General features: G+C 40.6%; 2 protein-coding genes across 2 annotated transcripts; one reads left to right on the forward strand and one right to left on the reverse strand.

Annotated features, from left to right (window-relative positions):
- The first annotated feature begins 3,497 nt into the window (after positions 1-3,497).
- LOC122004627 (two-component response regulator ORR41-like) lies at positions 3,498-4,162 on the forward strand. The gene is made up of 4 exons (XM_042559483.1): positions 3,498-3,566; positions 3,664-3,810; positions 3,887-4,006; positions 4,088-4,162. Exons 1-4 carry the CDS (start codon positions 3,498-3,500, stop codon positions 4,160-4,162), a joined length of 411 nt encoding a protein of 136 aa, XP_042415417.1.
- A 2,562-nt stretch (positions 4,163-6,724) lies between these two features.
- Positions 6,725-9,559, reverse strand: LOC122006616. Its single transcript, XM_042562183.1, has 2 exons — positions 9,490-9,559; positions 6,725-8,350 (listed from the first exon to the last, which is right to left on the reverse strand). The coding sequence occupies exon 2, from the start codon at positions 8,303-8,305 to the stop codon at positions 7,097-7,099; it is 1,209 nt and encodes a 402-aa protein (XP_042418117.1). The 5' UTR covers positions 8,306-8,350; positions 9,490-9,559; the 3' UTR covers positions 6,725-7,096.
- Between the last annotated feature and the right edge of the window lie 13,481 nt (positions 9,560-23,040).

Genomic DNA, 23,040 nt, shown 5'->3' on the forward strand with positions numbered 1-23,040 from the left:
AGCACAGCAGACATGGTAACCGGAAAAAGTAGATCTGTAAAAAGTGACTTAATCCATTGGATCTCAGATGCCGCAGAGGCAATGACACGATATTCAGCCTCCGTCGAGAGCACACAACCGTGCGTTGTTTGGAAGATGAATCAGGAGTATTTATGAGAGATAGCCGGCGAGTGATGTCGTCAGCGACAACCATTGTAGAAGGTGCTGATGGGTATTCTTTTTAGAGCAAAATCCACCAGTGCAATCAATGAAACGACGATTTGTTGAACTTTGTCGTTGATGAAAGAAGACAACAACTAGAAGGAGACGAGGTGTTGTTGTTTGAAGGCTGGAATCTGACTTGTCATCGGAATAAGAGCAGCAGAGAGAGAAGGCTGCATTTTGGTGGCTGTATATGCTAGAGCATATGTAGAAAATATGCTATGGAATAAAACTTGAAAAAAAAACTTGCTATTTGGCCTATTTGAAGATGACTAAAATAATACTCACGAAGAACAAACAAAGGGGAGGAAGAAGAGAAGGATGAAATTTGATGTCTTTAAACTTAAGAAAAAAAAAGATAATAATATTGTTCTTGCTATGAGAAAAAATAAGAAGAGAAAGAGAAAAGAGGAGGAATTGAACCTCGCTATTAATGGACCTTTTGAAAGAAGAAAATAAAATTATTATACGGTGGAAAAGAGGAAGTCGGAAAAGAGAATTTTTTTTAGGACAAAAAAACATAAGAAAGGAAAATAGGGGAGAAAGAAGATTCTAAGAAAGCTAAAGAGATCACAGAAGTGGCCGGACAGAAAGAACTTTTTTTTTACGACGATAAGACCAATGGTGGGCTGCCTTTGGACGACGACGCCTCCTCTGGCCGCAACAACAGGTGAACAGTAGAAAAGAAGCGACAACGGCGAGATTGCAACAGGTGAACAGTAGAAAAGACGCGATAACGACAAATCTCGTTGGCGTCAGTGGCAGAGAAAGGAGAAGAAAACTAAGGTTTTTTTTGAACTGTGAGAAAAGGAAATGTGGAAGAGAGGAGAAAAAGAAAGAAAAAAAAAATTAAAAAAAGATTGCTGTTAAGATTATCACTCTGATACCATATTGACGATAGAATTCACACATATTATTAATGATAGCATATGATATATATAAATACCATTACAAGTGAAAATAGGAAAATACATAAATTAGGAAAATAATAAGTATTTCCTAATAATAATTATTCTCTAATAACTAAGAAACAAATAACTATTTTCTAATAATAATTATTCCCTAATAACTAGGAAATAAATAACTATTTATTTATAATAATTATTTTCTAATAGGGTGTATCTCGGATAGCAATCTAAGCTCATGTTTAATCTAAGTTTTGGAGGAGTCACCATAGCCAAAATAGGAGAGAAGGAAGATTCATCAGAACAAGTATATGTAGTTGTTTGAGTAGAAGAAGAGTGGGTTGCGGTGGAGAAGAAGCAGAGGAGAAAGCTGATGGCGGTAGAGGAGAAGAAACGGATGATCACTGGGGAGGAGAAGCAGCGGGTGACAGTGGCAGCGTCGGGAGCTAATGGTATGCACGTATTTTAGCGACAAATTTGGAACATTCGTCGCTAAGATAGGGTATTAGTGGCGAAATTTCAGAATTTTGCCGCTAATATTTATTAAGTCATTGGGCCCGTAGAAGGAAAATTAACGGCAAAAACCTAATTCATCGCTAATACTAAAAATTCGTCGCTAATAGTTTGATTTTTCAAAAAAACTATTTTTCAAATATTATAATTTGTGATGAACTTATATTTCATCGCTAATAATACAATTTAGCAGCGAACTACTATTTCATCGCTAATATTTCATTGCTATTTTACTGATTTCTTGTAATGTACACTCGAGTTCTGGAGATGTATCGATCCTTGTCGAGATTACAGTTAAATCCTACAACACATTTTTTTTCAAAAAATAATTTAACATTAGCATAATAATTTAATGGATCTATTTATTTAATATTTATCATAGTTTTAACGTTGGCTCACATCCACATTATTTTTTTTTAAAAACTATTATTTTCGTTTTCTATTGAAATCCAAATCAGATGTAACCGATTTGAAAGGTTCGATTGATTTTACAAGCATACGGATTTCAAATTGGTTGACTTTTGTATTAAAAATAATTGCCTTCACTGATTTCATTTGATTAGAAAATTCTCTTATAAATTAATATATATATAAACTGAATGGCCTCACTCCTTATTTGCGATAGGCAATCCATCAATTTATTTAAAATCTTTTTAAAATATATTAAAATATAACCTCTCTTATAATTTTATAAAACCATCATTAAAAAAAATACTCAATGACACCTACGTGAAAGCTCAACATTTCAGCAAATCTCACATGCGTGAATAGGAGACGCCTAAACAATATTGAAATGTTCCAGTCACTGGCGTTAACGAAGATCATGACAATCTGCAACATGTATATCATAATGTTCCCTCTGCCTCCTTCACGTACAGTATTATATTAATTCTCATCTCCTATCCTTTATAGCATGTTCTTCTTCACCTTGCCATTGCCATTGCCATTGCAATTGCCATCCATGAAGCATAATTGGATCCCTTGTCGAAATCAATCAACGACTCCTCCACCCTCTTCGTCCTCGAAACACACCAACTTCCTCAACTACCCTGTTAAGAATTCTCACTCTCCAACTCGATTGACTCCGATACAGAATCGTCGATCGCTTTGTCTTGCCATAACCACCCCTCTTCGTTGTCATGCATGCGCAATGCCACACAACGCGGGCCGTTGCCAACCAAAGAACCTATGGATCGGATCTTCTATCTGCCACGAATTACTTATGGCTGCCTGTGTAGATACGCTTACGTAATTCCTTTCGATAGTAAAAATTCGGCGGCAGTTAATGATTCGATCTTAACCATGACATGTAATGGCAGGCTAGCAGAGTCGCGACGTCGTTACAGGTGGCGGTGCAAATAGATTTAATTAATTACTGGTAGTTGAGTGCCTGCTAAATTTGCTAATGGCTCCTTTAATCGTAAGCCCACTCCTCTCCTTTTAGCACGGTACCGAACGTGTCAGTGGAGCCGCCGGCCGGCCGTCTAGCGGTATCCTCACCGCCACTGCTCACGGGCAACGTTTAGGCCCGGGAGAGGGAAGCTCTAGCTGGTCAGCGATATCGATCCCGGGGCGATGGGAGCGGCAGGTCAGCTCGCCCCCGGTGACCGCACCGCCGCGGGAGCATTAATGCAGCGAGCAGTAGCTAGTAGGATGGTCGCTGGATTGCCATAACCGGCCTCTGCACCAGCGCGCGCTGCCCGCGTGGGACACAACGCCGCCCGGGCACGCACGGGCCCGCCCACGATCCTGCAGGAATATAATCCGCGCACATTTATTTTAGTTACTATATATCTATGCACGGCGCCCTCCTCTTCTCCTCTCCATCTAGCTCTCTTCTCTCTCTCTCTCTCTCCAATTCGCCTCCCTCCTCCTCCGATGGCGGCCTTGGCGATCTCCTCCTGCGGCCGGAGAGCTCTCCTCGTCGACGACAACGTCATCAACCGAGTAATTCATTAATTGCATTTGCACCGGAAGTAACTGATTAATAATTAATTAATTATATTATATATTGGGTGGGTGCGTCATGCATGCGTGCGTGCAGATGGTGGTGAGGAAGCTGGTGGAGGAGCAGGGGATTGCCTTGGAGGAGGCGGAGAACGGGAAGGAGGCGGTGGAGCTGGTCAAGGAAGGCAGGGTCTTCGATCTTATCCTCATGGACCGGGAAATGCCCGTCATGGATGGCCCTCAGGTAATTAAAACTGCTGGATGCATGCATGCATGCAACTCCTTATACACACGCATGATCTTCACAGAGAATTTCACAGGCCACTAAGCAGCTGCGGTCGCTGGGAGTGACGACCCCCATCGTAGCTCTCTCGGCCGACGCCATGCAGTCCGACAAGGATTCTTTCCTTCAAGCCGGCGCTGACGACTTCGTAGAGAAGGTATATATTTGAAGTTATAAGTATTTTTGACAGACAAGGAAATCAATTGAATCTGTAACCGTGGATGTGTTCGGTTTGCAGCCTCTAAGTGTAGATAAGTTTGCTTTGGTTCTCACGAAGTATGGCCTTCAGGATGGCCAAGCTGCAGATCAGTAGCTAGCTGTTTCTTCATCTCTGCATGGCGCATGCAGCCACGTTATGTCAGTAAGGACATAAATTATTGATCGTATTATATATGAAGCTGGACGTAAATTAGTATATATATGTGTGTAAATATCACTACTGGTGGGTTCCTGATTAGGTCAGTTCCAGATCGTATTATGCAGGGGCGGAGCCACGTTGATGATTGGTGGGGCAACTGCCCCACCTCAATATTTTGTAAATGCCCATAGATATTATAAAATTACAATTTTGCCCCAGTAATTGCCCCAGTAAAAATAAATAAAACTAGTGCTCGTCCTGAAATTCTTTCCTCGCTGTCGCTGCCCTCTCTCTGCGTGGCTGCGCGCTGCCCCCGCCTGTGCTCCCTAAGACGATGACCTAATCCCTATCCATCTTCATCGACGGCGACTCTGAGTCTGAGATTTTCTCCGCTCTCCTTTTCCTCCTCCGCCGCCTTCATAGTCCATAGCAACATAGCTTCTCCAGACTCCAAGCAGAACCTCATCGACGACTCGACGAGGCTCTCTTTTAAAGTGTCGACAGCCGGCTTCCCTCCGCCTTGTCAAGTTGTCCTCGCCGCCACTCGTTGGATAATCCTACAAAAACTTTTATACTGCGGCTGCTGTTAAATACAGGAACTTAACCCTTTACTTAATTTTCCAGCTTATTTTCTTTGATCTATGCAAAAAAAACAATAATTGAGAGTTGCCATTTCTACTAATCATGTTATTAAGGCGCTTCCTTCTTTTCTTTAACTTACCTTCTGTATCTAATAGAATCAAATACAAAGCTATTTATCTTCTATTATATGCAAATTCTTGCAAAAGATGTTCAAGGTCAGAAATTCCCCAACTAGCTTATTTACTTAGTTTTTACCACTATATAACTAGCTTACTTTGTCCAATTCTTTCCCAATTGAATTTATTAGATTCATATCCATCACCAAATTGGTTCACAAATTCTATTTTGAGGTTCAGAATTGCTATTTTACATTGGGTGATACAAAGAACCAAATCTTTATGTGGGTTTGGTTGCTTAATCAATTAAGTTGCAGAATTGTACTATGACCTGGTGAATAATGCTTCATTTTTTTGGATACAAATCATCTATTTTACTCTTGCATTCTTCTCCTTGATAGGTGTCGTCACTAGAAAATAGAAATCTTCACTGACTTCTGTGTTTTGTGATTGTCCCCTTATTGTACAGGACGAAAGTTATCTATTTATCTGCTCTACTAATCTACTCTGCTTGAACAATTGTGTAATTTGTGTTTTTACTGTTGTTGCTTTTGTTGAACTAGGACTTAAACGGGATTACTAAGTCCACCAAAAGGCAATATCTTTGGCTATATATATATATAAAATGTGATTACATTTTTGGACACTGTCATATTTGTAACTATCTAAGATTTTTGGCTAAAAATATTTCTTCTCATTTTGATGCTTGTTTTAGCTTATCATCAGTTCAGAATATCTTACTCAGTCCTTTTACATGTCCTAGAATTGCTGTAACTGTGCTATAGGTGATGATACTGAGGTTTTATTTTACAGTGCTAATTCTATTCTTTCACTAACCTTTTTTTTTTCCTAACACTTGATGTTTAACGTAATCCTTATATACCTTGTTTTGTTCCCATTTGCATGGCGAAGCCTTGATTTTTCTAAGGAATCCTAGGTGGTTAAACCGTTAAAGATCTCTTAGTCACTGTCTTTTTTGATAATACACAAATTTATCAAAAAAAATTTGTGCTCATTAGTGTAACTTCTGTTTATATTTGTATCAGATCATTGAGGATCAAAAGCTCACCAACTTCATAATCAATAATGACATTCATTGCCCCACCTGTTATAAGGGGCCTAGCTCCGCCCCTGGACTATTATGAAGCTTAGATATCATTCGAGTGAGTCTAAAGATGCTATAATTTGTTCCATTATTAATGCAGTTTCTAATTCCTTTTATTTTATTTTTTACTCTTAGCAAACGGGCTTCAGATAAATAAGAAAAAATAGAGAAAACAATGAAGAAATCAGAGGCTAATCATGTTCATTTTTCTCCTTTATGCAACGACGTGGGACCCCGACCAGAGCCAAGTGGTGGCAATTTCTTCATCTATCTATAGATATATATGGGGACCACAGGGACCTACAGGCACGTGGCAAAACGGATCATGCATTCAGGCCGTTGGCTATTTAGCCCGATTAACACCTTTATAATGAAAACCGAATAATTAATAAATTTTAAGCTTTTTATAAAACACCTCCCCTTTTAAAATATATCGAATTTATTGCTTGTATATAATTTCAGTATAAATCTATAGATCGACTATACGTCTGGGACTCTACTATATATAGTTCCAACACTTAGAGTTGTTTTCCCTTGATCCCCCAGTCGATTCACAAAAAGGGAACAAAAAAAAATATTTTAAACACAAACTACATAACTCATTGAATTGGTGAGTTTTAAGATTAAACTATTTCAATAGGATTCTTAAAAATAGGCAAAAGATTATTAGTTAAGCCAATTATTGAGAAAACAAAAAAAAAAGTGCAACAAAAGTTCAAACTCTCTTGGGACACAATATTACAGGTAAGTTCACTTTGAGCACTACTTTTAGTTCAGCAGGTGCCAAATACTGATCGATCTCATCGTTTAGCCGAGAATTTTACATAAGTTTGTCGATATTATGAATACAATTTATAGCCCTTCAGATACAGCAATGCTTTTGAGGAACTAAGTTAACTGAGTACCATTCCCTGCATCCTCCTCAAACCATGACACTTAAAGATTCTTTCTGTGTTCAGGGAACAATTCAAGCTTGAGATTAATACTGAATATCGACAACTTGGTTGAACTTTCCCTTATTATGTTGCATGGCAGTTCTTATATGATCTAAACAATGGCAATGTTCAAGCTTGCTACTTATGACCCCTACCGCCCTTTGATGAACTCAGCGTCCAGCGGAATTAGGCCTCCGCAAGGAGATAAAAGAAGTGTAAGTTGTTCCCCAAGATTAGCATCAATCCCTTCATGGCCGTCGAACTCGTTTAAACCAATTAAGTCTTCAATTGATCCCCTTTCCAACATGCAATCAAATAGCTCAGCTTCCTTTGAAAGTAGATTCACTGGTTCACTACTATCATAGTCTTCTTCCCTTGCCACGTCTATCTTCAACTGAGGCTTTCCTCTTCTCTTGGAGATATTGCAAGGATGACGAGGAGAAGTAGTTCTTGTAGATATGCTTAACATAGACGGCATCGAAGTAGTCTTTGGAGCTCCATTGCCCCGAACTTTTGAATCACATTTAGTAGCAGAATTCAGTGGGATCCTTCTTCTAAATCCTCGATCATCCTTCTTGTTGGCTTGTGGACTGTTCTGATGGATTCCCAACTTAGCCAGCTTTGACAAGGGAATTCTTGCAGTCGTGACATTTTTATCTTCCTTGCCACAGGGAGATGGGCATAGGAACTTCTCAAAGTCCAGGAAGTAGTACAAGCTGTGATCGAGTGGCCAAAAAAGTGGTTCATCTGAATCAGTACTTGTCGAACTGACTTCATCCTCTTGACCAACAGATGCTAAGGGTCTACTCGACGGCCAAGTTTTAAAGTCTCTCACAGCACTTAAGGCGCTGAAAGAAGGGCTGAGAAGAACAGAATCAAAGATGTCGAGTGCTGTTTCTCCACCCTGTACAAACTCAGAATCCTCCCTCTCCAGATTCAACGAAGATATGCAAATGTCAATTCTTTCAAAATCCCATGATGATGTATCTGAACTTATACTGCTGCCCACTGAATTCTCAATTTGGTAACAATTGCAACCCTCTTGACAGGCAACTGAAATCTCTTTCCCTTCATCTCCGACGACACCTGCTTGTAGTCCCTCCTCATATTTTCCCTCAGAAATATCTCCCTTGTCTAAAGAAACAAGGGGGATTGTCGACAATGGCATTGAGGAGAATTGACTTTGCAGTGAGAGTCTAAAGCTATCGCACCGCGTAACATCTTGCGACCCATCAGAGCTTAGGATAGAAGAAGACAAGCTATCTGAAGATATCGACATATGCTCACTTTCTTCAGAGAAAATACCAGTGAAGTTAATTGGATCATCCACATCAATGATCCTTGGTTCACATTCAGTCATTTTTTAACAGCCATTGCTGCCAGCGAATACCATTTGATAATCCACCTAGATAACAAAGAAAATCATTATGCAGGATTTATACTCCAATGTTGGATAACTGCTACAAAAGGAAAGGCTAAGAAGTACTACATTGAACAAATCAACTATGCATATGCTTTGGATCAATTATGCTTGTGAAATCGTCCTATAAACCCAACAGCAATGCCCTGAGGATCCATTTGCTTGCTGGAAAATAACAATGCCCAAGTTACCACAAGTGGTCACTGGTAATTGATCGATAGTGGCAAATGCTCTATCCACATATCCGTGAGGATCAGCAGAATGAATAATGAGAGAAATAGGAAAAGAGACCAAGTTGTTCTACAGGAAAGTATGTTACAAACCAAGCTTCACATAGAGGTTGCAAGGAAAATTCTGTGCTTCTTTCTATCTCCGATATTTCATCCGTGTATCAGCTACTAGAGTAAATCTACTTGAGAAAGATCATTCTACAGTGAAACTTATTTTCATGGTTCCTTAAAGGTAATAAAATAAGTTTCAAACATTAGATTACATTTACCAATGCACCGAATGCCATCTTGATGCTTCAATAAACTAAAATGGAAAGAAAATAAGGGGAACATGGTAGATGGCCTTCTTTAAACAAATCAGTTTGAAAGATTTCCAATATCAAAACATGGATCTATTTTCTTCTCTCCATCAATTAGCATCTTTACAAATGATAACAAACAAACAAAGAAGCAAACTGAACTCTATATAAGAACACTGGTAGAGGCATTATGAGATCATCCCCTGTTACAGACACAGTCTTCTACCAATTATGTTTCACCATGTCGTGCAAAAGTAAGATTCTAAAAACAAATCAAACACATAAGACCCAATAGAAAGAGCATGTATAAACTATCTACAAAAGAAATAATGAACTCATTTTCTTACATAAGAGATCATGATCATCGACCTAAAAAGAGAAGAAAGAAACACTACAAACCTCAATTGCTCTACTACAGAGTCCTTTCTACTTAACAAAAAAGACATATATATGATACAATTAAATGGCAATTATATTCTCACAAAAATTAACACCCAAAAAAGATGTCTTTCTTATCCCAAAAAACAACGAAAAACACAGGAAAAAGATCAGATCATAGCGAAAGAGCTAGTGGTGAATCATCGTCAGAGATTACCATTGCCAACAGCAAAGTCATCACCTCAGTTGATCTCGTCGTCAAGGAGCGAGCGTGCGCCAGAAAGCAGGGTATCTCCTTCCCGCGTCTAAAATAGACACCGTCTACCCCGTCACTGCACGCCTTTTGATGCAGTTAATCCAATTTCGTCGGTCTGATAAGGATCAGACGGTGATTAGAGCAGTTACATCATGGGCAAGATAGACATTTCATTTGCTTCTCTGTGGAGGCAGTGTGGCTCGGGAGTTGGGAAAAACGAAAAGGTGAAACGTTAATTCCAATAACGGAGGTCGGTCATATACCGTTCGATCAAAATCGTACGTTCAACATGAGCCGTGATAATAAACGCCGTCAGTAAAAGATGACGGCTACGGACCGTCGTAGGATAGTGGGAGTTGGTTTTCCCCGCGCCAAAATTCTTCTTCACACGCCGTTCTTCACAGTCAACATGTACCCCTCTCTCTATTGATCAGACATTTGGGGCCATGCCACTCTGGCTAATTGTACCAATGGTGATTTAGGTGTCAGCAGCGAACGTTGATCAAACGGGTAATCATCGGAAAGTGATTTCTGGAGTCCGTTGCATCTTTTGACCCAAAGCTCGTTTTGGTTGGACGACGTGGCAGTTTTTTTTCTCGTTGGGTTGAAACTGGAAACCTCACCGCCGGCTGGAGTGTGCATCGAACCGACCCGTTCAATCTACCAGGTCAAAAGTGACATCAGCATGACAAGAGCAAATCTTTGATTTCTTGCTATTGTTTTGGTAATTTTATGAGTGTTTATTTTCTATAAAGGGGAGTTGTAGGGAAAAATAGAAAAATCCCAGTCTTTGAGAGCATTTGCTATTTTATTTGAGAAAATGTATTTCAGTCTTCTTCTAACTTAAAATAAAATCCAAGTCTTTTAACTTCAATTGCTAAAGTCTAGTCTTCATTAAAATCATATTATTCACTACTCGAAAAATTATATTTTACGACTAAAATATAGATCTATTATATTAACATTTCTCTTAATATCAGTTCCATGGATATGAAGGGAGGTACACGTAGGTTCACATACGTCAGACGTATGGTGGGATAAATCTCAAATCATCAGTTCATGAAAATTGACCCTTGATCATTACGTCAAAGATATCATGCGTCAACTGTCTGTGTTACACCCTAAGAACTATATTTTGTGACTTAAACTTCAGTCACTAATTACATTTAACAACCGATTAATAGAAGCTTATTTTCTTTGCTAAAATAGTAATGGATTAAAATTTTATTGCTATTTTAGCTAAAAACTTAGTAATATTTCTTTAATTGTGAGATTTAAATCCTGTATACATCTAAATTCAATTTAACATTCAAAAATTCATTCATTACCTTCAACATTCGTACACCATCATCATTTACAAACCATGATACATTACAAATCATTCATGATACATTCAACAATTACAAATCATGATATATTCAACATTCACAAACCCATTCATTTATCAGCAAATCAACATTCGTGTTTAACAATAAACTAATATTTAAAACATCTTACATATAGTTCAAAAATAATACATTCATCACTTCCATCACAAAAATAAACACATAATTCAAATCCATACCTAAACCCTAAAATCCTCAAAAACTAGTATAATCATCATATCATTCTGCAATAAGTAAAATACGATAAGTAATGAAAAAAAAAACAAGCATATAGTTCAAACTTCACTAAATTTTTTATTTTGAAAAAATCCTACTCATATATAAATCTAAAGTTATAATAGATATACACAAAGTGAAAACTACTTATTAGAAGAATGCACAAACTGATAAACATAAATTTAACATGCTTCAAAAGAAGATATACCTTAATGATAGTATCAAATCCATTGAGATATGAATTCTTGTATTTGTCACTCTACTGTTGTCTTGTCCCAATTTTCCATCGACTGGTCACTGACCCGAGACTAGGGGCAGATTACATTAGGATCTGAGGGGGTGATGCCCCCTCCTAAATTTTTAAATAACATTATTTTTATATAGATTTTTTTATTCTCTTATTATATATATTATTTGGTCCCTTTAAAATAAATATGTATAGTTGGTCTAATGATAAGTTTGGATTTGTTTTAAACACAAATTTTCTCCTTCATTTTTCGCATTCCAACTAAATATATATTATTCATGAAAGTTTAGAGAAATCATTATAATATAATACATTTAATAATTATTTTTATTATTTAATATACGCCCCCACAACCTAAAATCCTAGATCTGCCCTTGTTTGAGATTGCTTTAATGTGGTGATTTAATCCCTTAATTTCTGATTTTCTTATCTTAACACTTGCACTTTAGTTGATGAAGAATTGGAATGACCCTAAGCCTAGTAGAAATCATCACATGATCATATGCAACTTTTGCCTAGGAGTCAAGGCTATAGAGGGAGTTTTCTTTTTTACTTCCACCAACAACCTCATAATGTATATTATTTAAAGCATCTTGTGATAGAGCTGTTGGTGCAACCTTAGGTCAAGGTTGACTTGGTTGACCTGACTCGAGTTGGTCAAGGGTGACCTGACTCGAGTTGTATTTTGATGTTTGACAATGTTTGACGAGAGTAGAAAAGTTGTATTCTGATGTGTTGACAAGAATACGAACTTGGGAGATTGTTGGTGCAACCGTAGGTCAAGGTTGACCTGGTTGACCTGAAAAGTCCAAGCAGGGAGCTTGGCACTGGAAAAGTCCAAGTATGGAGACTTGGCACTGGAAAAGTCCAGGGAGCTTGGCACGCGAAAAGTCCAAGTATGGAGACTTGGCACGGGAAAAGTCCAAGTATGGAGACTTGGCACTGGAAAAGTCCAGGGAGCTTGGCACGCGAAAAGTCCAAGTATGGAGACTTGGCACGGGAAAAGTCCAAGTATGGAGACTTGGCACTGGAAAAGTCCAAGCAGGGAGCTTGGCACGAGGGAAAGTCCTAACTGGGATGTTAGGCAGTTGGAAAGTCCTGGTGAGTGAAGCCAGGCAATGGGAAAGTCCTAACTGGGATGTTAGGCAGTTGGAAAGCCCTGGTGAGTGAAGCCAGGCAGTGGGAAAGTCCTAACTGGGATGTTAGGCAGTGTGGAAAGTCCTGGTGAGTGAAGCCAGGCAGTGGGAAAGTCCTAACTGGGATGTTAGGCAGTGTGGAAAGTCCTGGTGAGTAAAGCCAGGCAGTGGGAAAGTCCTAACTGGGATGTTAGGCAGTTGGAGAGTTCTGGTGAGTGAAACCAGGCAAGGGAAAATCCAGATGGATCAGGGATGATCGGACTTCTGGTGTTGGAAAGTCCAAGTAGGTCAAGGGAGTGATCGGATACTTGGCACGAAGAGGAAAATCCAGATGGATCAGGATGATCGGACATCTGGTGTGGAAAAGTCTAAGTGGGTCAAAGGGATTGACCGGACACTTAGCGGGGAGTGCTAGCAGGTCAAGGGAGTGACCAGATGCTAGGGATGATGTACCAACAGGTCAAGGTTGACCGGATGTTGGTGTGGAAGCCTTAGGTTTAGGGCTGAGAAGTTTGGATCGGTCGGTGACCGATCCAGATGATCCGCGGGTTCCCGATCGGTCCGGTGACCGATCGGACGTCGCTGGCTCATCGATTAATCTGATCGGTCCCGAGACCGATCGAGGTAACGCAACCTCGCGAGAAGAAGGCCGTGGATCGGCTGACCGATCCACCCATGGCCTAATCGGTCCGGCAGACCGATCGGGCATAGATGAAGGGAGCTCGATCGGTCTATGGACCGATCAGATGTTCCCTGATCGGTCCAAAAGACCGATCAGGAGACGCCGATCAGACGAGGGATCGACGTGGACCGATCAGAGGTTCCCTGATCGGTCCATGGACCGATCAGAATCTAAGGCAACGGCTAGTTCTCTGCTTTTCTTCTTCGCAGGTATAAAAGAGGGCTACAGGACTTCGGTGAAATCTCTCCTTTGGCTACTTCTTCTTCCTTCTGGAAGTTCTCTCCTGCCTGAAGCTTCTGCTTCTTCTTCCCGCTGAGCTTTGTTGAGCTCGTTGGGTGCTAAAGCTTCACGTGAGCTTCTTCCTGTTGCTGGTTTTCTAGCTAGGCTTGGATCCGAGAAGCTGCTGCTTCACCAGGGTTCCTGCTGAATTCAAGAAGGCAAGCAAGTGTTGTTTACATTTCTGTTCTTGTTTTCTTGTTCCTATTTGTACTCCTATTGCTGTTGAAAAGATTGTGGTGAGGTTTCTCCACCCACAAGGAGTATCTATTAGCCGGGTTTCTGGGGACTCATCCACCGACGGATTGGTAGGCTTCATCCACCTTACGGACACGCCGAGGAGTAGGAGTTCATCTCCGAACCTCGTTATATGGTTTGTCTTTCTTCTCCTGTTTTCTTTCTACGTTGTATTTTCGCTGCACTAACCTAATCGTAGGAAGAAACGAGAAAGATTGGGGTCGGCTATTCACACCCCCCTCTCTAGCCGTACGAAGGATCCTAACATGTGGTATCAGAGCAAGGTTTGCTCTTCATCGGATTAACACCCGGGGAGCACGAGCTAGAGGATGGATCTACTCGGAGAAGATGTCACCATTCCACCCTTCTACGAATGCGGCGACTTCGCGTATTGGAAGGTAAGGATGAAGTACTTTCTTATGACTAACATAATGAATTGGTTTTGTGTACAAGAAGGTTTTTCTCCTCCGGTGGATAGGGAAGGAAAACCTCTTGAGAAGAAGGAGTGGACCGGAGAACAAATTCACAAATCCGAAATCAACGAAGAGGTAACGAAAACAATTGAATTTTCATTACCTACTAATATTTTGTGTAAGATAGGTAAATACAACAATGCCAAGGAGTTGTGGGATAACTTGGCCAAGTACCATGAGGAGAGCTCCACTTCAAGCCATGAAGAGGAGCATAGTGAGTCAAGTAGCTCACATCATGGAGGGAGCGAATTGGGAGTTGAGGGCTACTCAACATCCAAGGAAGAAGAGGAGGAGAGTTCCTCTTGCTCAAGTTCGGAGCAAGAAGAAGAAGTTTCCACCTCCGGAAGGGTTGAAGAAGAAAGTTCATCTCCATCCACAACCCTAGGTAACTCAAACACTGTGATTTCAAGCAAATTACACATAATGTGTTTTGAGTGTAGGGAACATGGACATTACAAGAGTAAATGTCCAAAGAGGGTGAGAAAGACTCCACCGGCGCCAAAGGTCAAGGAAGCCGGAGTCCCGAAACGCAAGGGCAAGGAGCACATCGTGTGCTTCCAATGCAAGCAAAGGGGACACTATAGGAGTCAATGTCCAAGGGGGAGGCAACCTCACAAGGACAAGAGGCCAAACACATGTAAAGGGGGAGCTAAGGCAAACCCTAAGGTAACCTCTAAGGTTCATTTTTGCAATTCTAATAAAATGCATGCTAGGAATTTTATTGCACTTGTCGATAATAACAAGCATGATAACCTTAGGAATCAATACATGTGCTTAGGAGCTAAACATATGAATCTAGATAAGGATAATTCTAGAAAGGCTAACCCTAGGATCAACCCATCTAAGGCTAAGGATAACCTAGGTAGGAATCCTAAATCAACTAGACATATGCCTAGGAATACCTCAAGGAAGAGTGATAAATCAAAAATTGAGGTATTAGAGAAGGAGAATCAAGTCTTGAAGTCAAGACTTGATACTTTGGAAAAGACTCTTAAGAACATGGAGAAGTCATCTCTAGGGTTTAAGAGTCAAAAACCCAAGTCCAAGGACAAGAAAGGTTTGGGTCACAAACTTAAGTCCCAAATGGTCAAGCTCACTTATCATAATGTTTCATTCGATTATGGAACAAAACCTAGGGCTAGGAAGACCACCACCAAGGTCACAAGGGGAGTCACCCCTAGAGTTGATCTTGATGAGTCCCAAATGACCAAGGCTTCAAAGCCTAAGAGGGTCATTAGGAGGGTTGCTAGGGAAGTTATCCCTAGTGAATATTTAGTGAACCCAATGAGCTCGAATAGGTATTGGATTCCTAGGAGCATCTTCTCTACCCCATAGATGGGTTAGAGAGTGTCAACTCCAATTAGAAGGGTAGTTAACCCAACTTTGAGGAAATTGACACTCAAGGAGCATTTTCAAGGTTTTGATAACCTTTGAAAATGAAAAAGAATTATTATTTACTCCTTGAAGAGTAAATTGTGCCATATTTGAAAAATATCGATTTTAATCTTATTTGGCACAATTTAAGAAAACCTAGAGAAATACCATAATTGGGATTTTGGTTTTCTCTTAGGGATATATGGGCAATCTAGGGTTAGATTTTAAGTTAGCTAAGGCTAAGGATACTTAGATAGGGAATTTAGGTATTTTATTTGTGCTAACTTGCCATGATTGGTTACCATATGCCATGCCATGACATCATATTTAGTTTATTATCATTTGAAATGTCATGATAATGCTTAGGCTAGTTTATATGTCATGCTTTATTTAAGTTTTCAAACTTTATGCCATGACATCATGACATTGGCACATATTTTTACTTATGAAATCATTATATGCCATGTCATCATCTTGTGCATTAATGATCAATGAAATTGATTTAAGGACTAAGACACAATTTGATATGGAGATCAAATTAATGTTTAGAAAATGCATGAGAATCTAGCCTAAGATAACCTAAACTCATATCTCACGTCAAAATTGACTTGGATGTGTTTGATACACCTTAGATGTGTGTGAGATATTAGGATCATGAGTTAGGATCAAGGTGCATAGTTCTTGTACCTAGATGAGACTAATTCAAGAAGGAGGATCATAGGGAAAGCTTGTGTACAAGTCATGTACATCTAGCCCTAAGATTATGGTCCCAAATTCAAATGGTTTTAAAAGTATTTTAAAATTGATTTGAAAAACCTTGATGAAGCTTTCCCAGTGATAGCATTCATCATTGAACATTGTGATACAAAGTTGAGTTAAACTTGAACTATTTCAAAGTTTTTGAACTTTGTATCAAGATTGAAAAATGGAAGTTATTTTCATAGAAAACTATTTTTCCATGATAGTATATATTGTGAGGAATGTATCCTCAAAATTTCATAATTTTTCGAATTTTCTGGAATTTTCTAGGAGTTTCTGAATTTCGGGAAGAAAATTCGAAACTGCTTTCAGTCTGGATCGGTCCGGGGACCGATCATCGTATCCTGATCGGTCCGTGGACTGATCCATCTGCATGGATCAGTCCGCAGACCGATCCATAGAAGAACCGTAGTGAGCTTGATGAATCGGTCTGGGGACCGATCCATGGGTTTTCGATCGGTCTGGGACCGATCGGTGCGTCCAATTTCGATTTTTCAGTTGTCTGAAATTTCAGTTATGGAAATGGTGTTTTGGATTTCCAGGTTTGGAACTCACAAAGACATTGTTGGTGCAATGGTCAAGGGGAGTTGACCTTTAGGGGAGTTTTACCTAATTGTCAAGGGGAGTTGACTTTTAGGGGAGTTTTACTCCTTAAGACTTTTGAGGATTAGTGATATGGGATTATCACTAAGTTGATTGTTGAGTTTAGTATCAAGGGGGAAATTAAGAGTTTCAATGAAAGGTATGGGACTTTCATTAGGAAGAAACTCTTGACCTTGATACACTCCTTTTTCTTTTTGATGTGTGTCAAAAAGGGGAGAGTGTTCATTGGAGAATTATTGGAGAACCCAAGTTAGGTTATCGGGTTAACCTAAGCTAGGGGAAGAATGTCAAGGAATGTTCAAGGAAGAACATTGGAATTCTTTTTGATGTGTGTCAAAAAGGGGGAGAATTATTGGAGAACCCAAGTTAGGTTATCGGGTTAACCTAAGGGAAGAATGTCCTGAGAATATTCAAGGAAAGAACATTGGACATTGGAAGATGGTTGGAAAACCTAAGTTAGGTTATCGGGTTAACCTAACTTGATTATGGGTTTTGTCAAACATCAAAAAGGGGGAGATTGTTGGTGCAACCTTAGGTCAAGGTTGACTTGGTTGACCTGACTCGAGTTGGTCAAGGGTGACCTGACTCGAGTTGTATTTTGATGTTTGACAATGTTTGACGAGAGTAGAAAAGTTGTATTCTGATGTGTTGACAAGAATACGAACTTGGGAGATTGTTGGTGCAACCGTAGGTCAAGGATGACCTGGTTGACCTGAAAAGTCCAAGCAGGGAGCTTGGCACTGGAAAAGTTCAAGTATGGAGACTTGGCACTGGAAAAGTCCAGGGAGCTTGGCACGCGAAAAGTCCAAGTATGGAGACTTGGCACGGGAAAAGTCCAAGTATGGAGACTTGGCACTGGAAAAGTCCAGGGAGCTTGGCACGCGAAAAGTCCAAGTATGGAGACTTGGCACGGGAAAAGTCCAAGTATGGAGACTTGGAACTGGAAAAGTCCAAGCAGGGAGCTTGGCATGAGGGAAAGTCCTAACTGGGATGTTAGGCAGTTGGAAAGTCCTGGTGAGTGAAGCCAGGCAATAGGAAAGTCCTAACTGGGATGTTAGGCAGTTGGAAAGTCCTGGTGAGTGAAGCCAGGCAATGGGAAAGTCCTAACTGGGATGTTAGGCAGTTGGAAAGTCCTGGTGAGTGAAGCCAGGCAATGGGAAAGTCCTAACTGGGATGTTAGGCAGTTGGAAAGCCCTGGTGAGTGAAGCCAGACAGTGGGAAAGTCCTAATTGGGATGTTAGGCAGTGTGGAAAGTCCTGGTGAGTAAAGCCAGGCAGTGGAAAAGTCCTAACTGGGATGTTAGGCAGTTGGAGAGTTTTGGTGAGTGAAACCAGGCAAGGGAAAATCCAGATGGATCAGGGATGATCGGACTTCTGGTGTTGGAAAGTCCAAGTAGGTCAAGGGAGTGATCGGATACTTGGCACGAAGAGGAAAATCCAGATGGATCAGGGATGATCGGACATCTGGTGTGGAAAAGTCTAAGTGGGTCAAAGGGATTGACCGGACACTTAGCGGGGAGTGCTAGCAGGTCAAGGGAGTGACCATATGCTAGGGATGATGTACCAACAGGTCAAGGTTGACCGGATGTTGGTGTGGAAGCCTTAGGTTTAGGGCTGAGAAGTTTGGATCGGTCTGGTGACCGATCCAGTGATACTGCGTTTGCCCTGATCGGTCTGGTGACCGATCAGAATCAGATCAGTGGCTCACTGATTGTAATCTGATCGGTCTGGAGACCGATCAGGAGGCAACGCAACCTCGCGAGAAGAAAGCCGTGGATCGGTCTGCTGACCGATCCACCCATGGCCTGATCGGTCCGGCAGACCGATCAGGCATAGATCAGTGGCGGAAGAACCGAAGCCTGATCGGTCTATGGACCGATCAGGATGTTCCCTGATCGGTCCACAGACCGATCAGGAGACGCCGATCAGACAAGGGACCGAAGCCTGATCGGTCTGTGGACCGATCAGGAGGTTCCCTGATCGGTCCATGGACCGATCAGGAATCTAGCCGTTGCGACGCAACGGCTAGTTCTCTGCTTTTCTTCTTCGCAGGTATAAAAGAGGGCTACAGGACTTCGGTGAAATCTCTCCTTTGGCTACTTCTTCTTCCTTCTGGAAGTTCTCTCCTGCCTGAAGCTTCTGCTTCTTCTTCCTGCTGAGCTTTGTTGAGCTCGTTGGGTGCTAAAGCTTCGCGTGAGCTTCTTCCTGTTGCTGGTTTTCTAGCTAGGCTCGGATCCGAGAAGCTGCTGCTTCACCAGGGTTCCTGCTGAATTCAAGAAGGCAAGCAAGTGTTGTTTACATTTCTGTTCTTGTTTTCTTGTTCCTATTTGTACTCCTATTGCTGTTGAAAAGATTGTGGTGAGGTTTCTCCACCCACAAGGAGTATCTATTAGCCGGGTTTCCGGGGACTCATCCACCGACGGATTGGTAGGCTTCGTCCACCTTACGGACACGCCGAGGAGTAGGAGTTCATCTCCGAACCTCGTTATATGGTTTGTCTTTCTTCTCCTGTTTTCTTTCTACGTTGTATTTCCGCTGCACTAACCTAATCGTAGGAAGAAACGAGAAAGATTGGGGTCGGCTATTCACACCCCCCTCTCTAGCCGTACGAAGGATCCTAACAAGAGCCTATAACTCTATCCATTTATAGCAGGTTGAGATATCTATGTAACTCAATGAGTAATATCATGTTATGTAAAAAAAATTATTAATATCTAATATACGATTAATAAATCTAATCATTGTTAAATGTGAGCAGTAATAAAGTTTATATTCTTAGGTCTGTGACCATTAATCGAGCATTGAAAAAAGTGTCAACCTTTTATTTGTGCATATTACTAAATACCTCCTGATCCTGTCCTAAAATAGTGAAGAGCAGTTGACCTCATGAAGACTTCGTCCGCTTTGCAAAACCAAGAACGTCAATGCTGGGTCAAGGAAGGGGTCCCTAGTGTTGGCTCTCCGATGCTCAAGTCAGTCACCAGAATAGTAGGACGGTAAAAAATTGTAGCAATAACAGGAGCTCAAACATAAATAACGCATACCTCTGTCAGTGCATTGATCCCCCTTTAAATAGTGCTCTAGTGACATACATGCACCCAAGGCATATGCATATTTTTCCAACTGTCCTATGAAAAGACACGTTAAGAAAGTGTCTTCAACACTTCCTTAACGGGGCGTGCAAATCCCTGACATGACAGTGGAAGATTCTGTTATATGATTTACTTGTTGACCATACCCTGCTATCAGTTGCACTAACTCCCAAAATGATGCAATGAGCTAATTAGCAAGGGGTCCCATTGTTTGGTCGAGCGAGAGAGCTGCTCGGCCGGGATTTCCCGCCCAGTCGATCAAGGTGAAGGGAGCTGGAATTCCCTTTTGTTTAAATTTCCTTGTACAAAAATTGTACAAGTACAGAACTTTTCCTAGCAACCCGCATGTTCGATCAGACATATATTTAATCAATCAAGCAAGTTCTTGACGGATCAAAGCACACCTTGATCGAAGTACAAGATCGCTGGCCTCTTGTGTTGGTATTCCAAAAATGATACAAAGAAAACTAACTAATTACGCAGTAGAATTAAAGAACTAGCTGCACCTTTTCTTTGTAGCTAAAGATCTCTTAATCTTCTGTCGTATTCCTCTCCTCTTCTTGGACGTCGTGTGAGCGACGATCTACCAAGACAACACCACCCTCATTTTCTTCTCGGTTTGCAAACCGCCGGCTACAAATGGAGGCTCTAGGATGGGGCACCTTCTAATATTCTTCCTTCTCTTTTTCTTCCTCTTCTCCAAGCCACCGGCTACCAAGTGATCTAGCAAGGAGGGGTGTCGACCCTCAAGGATGAGGGGAGGGGCGCCGACCCTAGCTTGGGAAGAATGGCGTCGACCCTAGGTGGAGGTGAAGGTGGCGTCGACCACCAAGGAGGAAGAGGGGAGGTGAGGAGCGCCGGCCACAAGGAGAATGATGTGTGCCACCGGCCCTAGGAGGGGAGAAGAGAATTGTGGAATTAGGAAAATTAGGTTTTAGGGGCTGCCACCTACTCCTTTTTATAGGCTTTTATAGGCTTGCCATCGGTTATAAGGAAAGAAAAAAATAACAGAATTTTGTTTAGAAAAAATCTAAACCAAAACCAAGTTAAACCAAACCAAGTTAAGTTAAACCAAGTTTAACCAAGTTAAGTTAAACCAAACCAAGTTTAACAAAACCAAACTGGATGGATGGATACGAGGCTTTATACAGAGGCTACAATAGGGACCTAGAGGAGGAATTGGTTTAGGCCTCCTGATGGGTTTGAGCTTCCTGTGTTCGGCCCGAACACCCAACCCAAGTCCATCAATAATAACTCATACCATTAAAGGCTTATTATTGAACTACTGCACCAATCGCATATTACAATATGAGCTCCTTCTTATCATGAGTACGTTAATCTCCTGTGTTTAAGATATCGTATGTCCGTTAATTAATTGAGTTACTAACAACCCAATTAATTTTCATCTGATTCCAAGAGTAGTACCACTCAACTTTATTATCATGCTGGACTAAGTCCACCTGCAGGGTTTACATGATAATCCTTATGAGCTCCTCAAGGGGACATCATCAACCTAAATAATTAGGACACAGATTCTTTCTATAATCAACAACACACCATATAAATAATACCATCTCCCAACTCATCGAACCTATTGATTTAACGAATAAATCTCACCCATTGATAAGTTAAAGAAATAAATACTAAGTATATGTGCTTGTTATTATATAGGGATTAAGAGGACGCACATCCATAATAACAGAGGTTCTGTTCTTTTATATAGTCAATATAAATCGAACAACCTCAGATGGTCTTGCTCAATACACACATAGTGTACTAGTGTAATTTTATAGTCAAGACAGACTAATACCAAATTACACTACAACCGTTCCAATGGTGTGTCCCTATCCATCTTGGTTGTGATCTACTATTTATAATTTATAAGGAACTGATAACATGATCTTCTGTGTGACGTCACATACCATGTTATCTACAATATAAATTAAATGGACAACTGCATCGACATATATATAAATATAAAATACAAATATTTGACCAAAGTGATTCTTATTTCAAAATATTTCAAAACAGATGTTTATACAAAAGCTAGACTTATAGTATACATCTCAACAATCTCCCACTTATACTAAAAGACTATGGTGCTATAAATGCTGCCATGCATCTGATTCTCATCCCCTCAACATGCCTATCAAAAGCTCTCGCCGGAAGGGCCTTAGTGAAAGGAGCTGTCAGGTTATCTGCTGATGTAATCTTGGCGACAACATCTCTCCTCATTTTATGATGTCTCGTATCAGGTGGTACTTGTGCTCAATGTGTTTACTAGCCTCATGGGTTCGTGATTCCTTCAAGTTTGCTACTGCACCACTGTTGTCATAATAAATTGTGATAACTTTGGGCAAACCAGGAATTACATCTAAGTCCATCAAGAAGTTTCTAAGCCATACAGCTTCTTTGGCTGCCTCAAAGGCTGCCACATACTCAGCTTCCATGGTGGAGTCTGAAACGCATTTCTACTTAACACTCCTCCATGCTATGGCTCCACCTCCCAAAGTAAACACATACCCCGAGGTTAATTTACTGCTGTCCCTATCTGATTGGAAGTCTGAATCTGTGTAACCCTGTAACGCCCGAAAATTTCCAAATAAATTAGTAGAAATATTCTATTATTTTTATGGAATTTTAGGATATTTTTATAGAATTTTTAGAGTAGCGGAAGTAGCAAAAATAAATAGAATCGTAAAATAGCCTAAGCGGGAATTGAACCCGAGACCTATTGGATCCTACGACTTAAGGTGAACTCTAGTAACCAGGAGAACCCAGCAGGGCCGTGCTGAAAGGAAAGGGAAAAGATTTTATTTAAGTTAGAGTTGGGTGAATTAATTCCTTAATATAAATAGGAAATTAAGTGAGAAGTTTTATTTTTATCGTGACTTACCTCTTCTCCTCACCCTAATCCCGCCGAACCTCCCTTCTCCCTCATCTCTTGGCGCCAACCACAAGGAACCTAGGGTTCCATTTCAAAGGCCCTAAGAACACCTTCCGGCGATAATTCCGGCACGAGGGCGTTCCTCT

This window comes from Zingiber officinale, chromosome 7B, assembly GCF_018446385.1.
Source record: "Zingiber officinale cultivar Zhangliang chromosome 7B, Zo_v1.1, whole genome shotgun sequence".
NCBI classification, from domain to species: domain Eukaryota; kingdom Viridiplantae; phylum Streptophyta; class Magnoliopsida; order Zingiberales; family Zingiberaceae; genus Zingiber; species Zingiber officinale.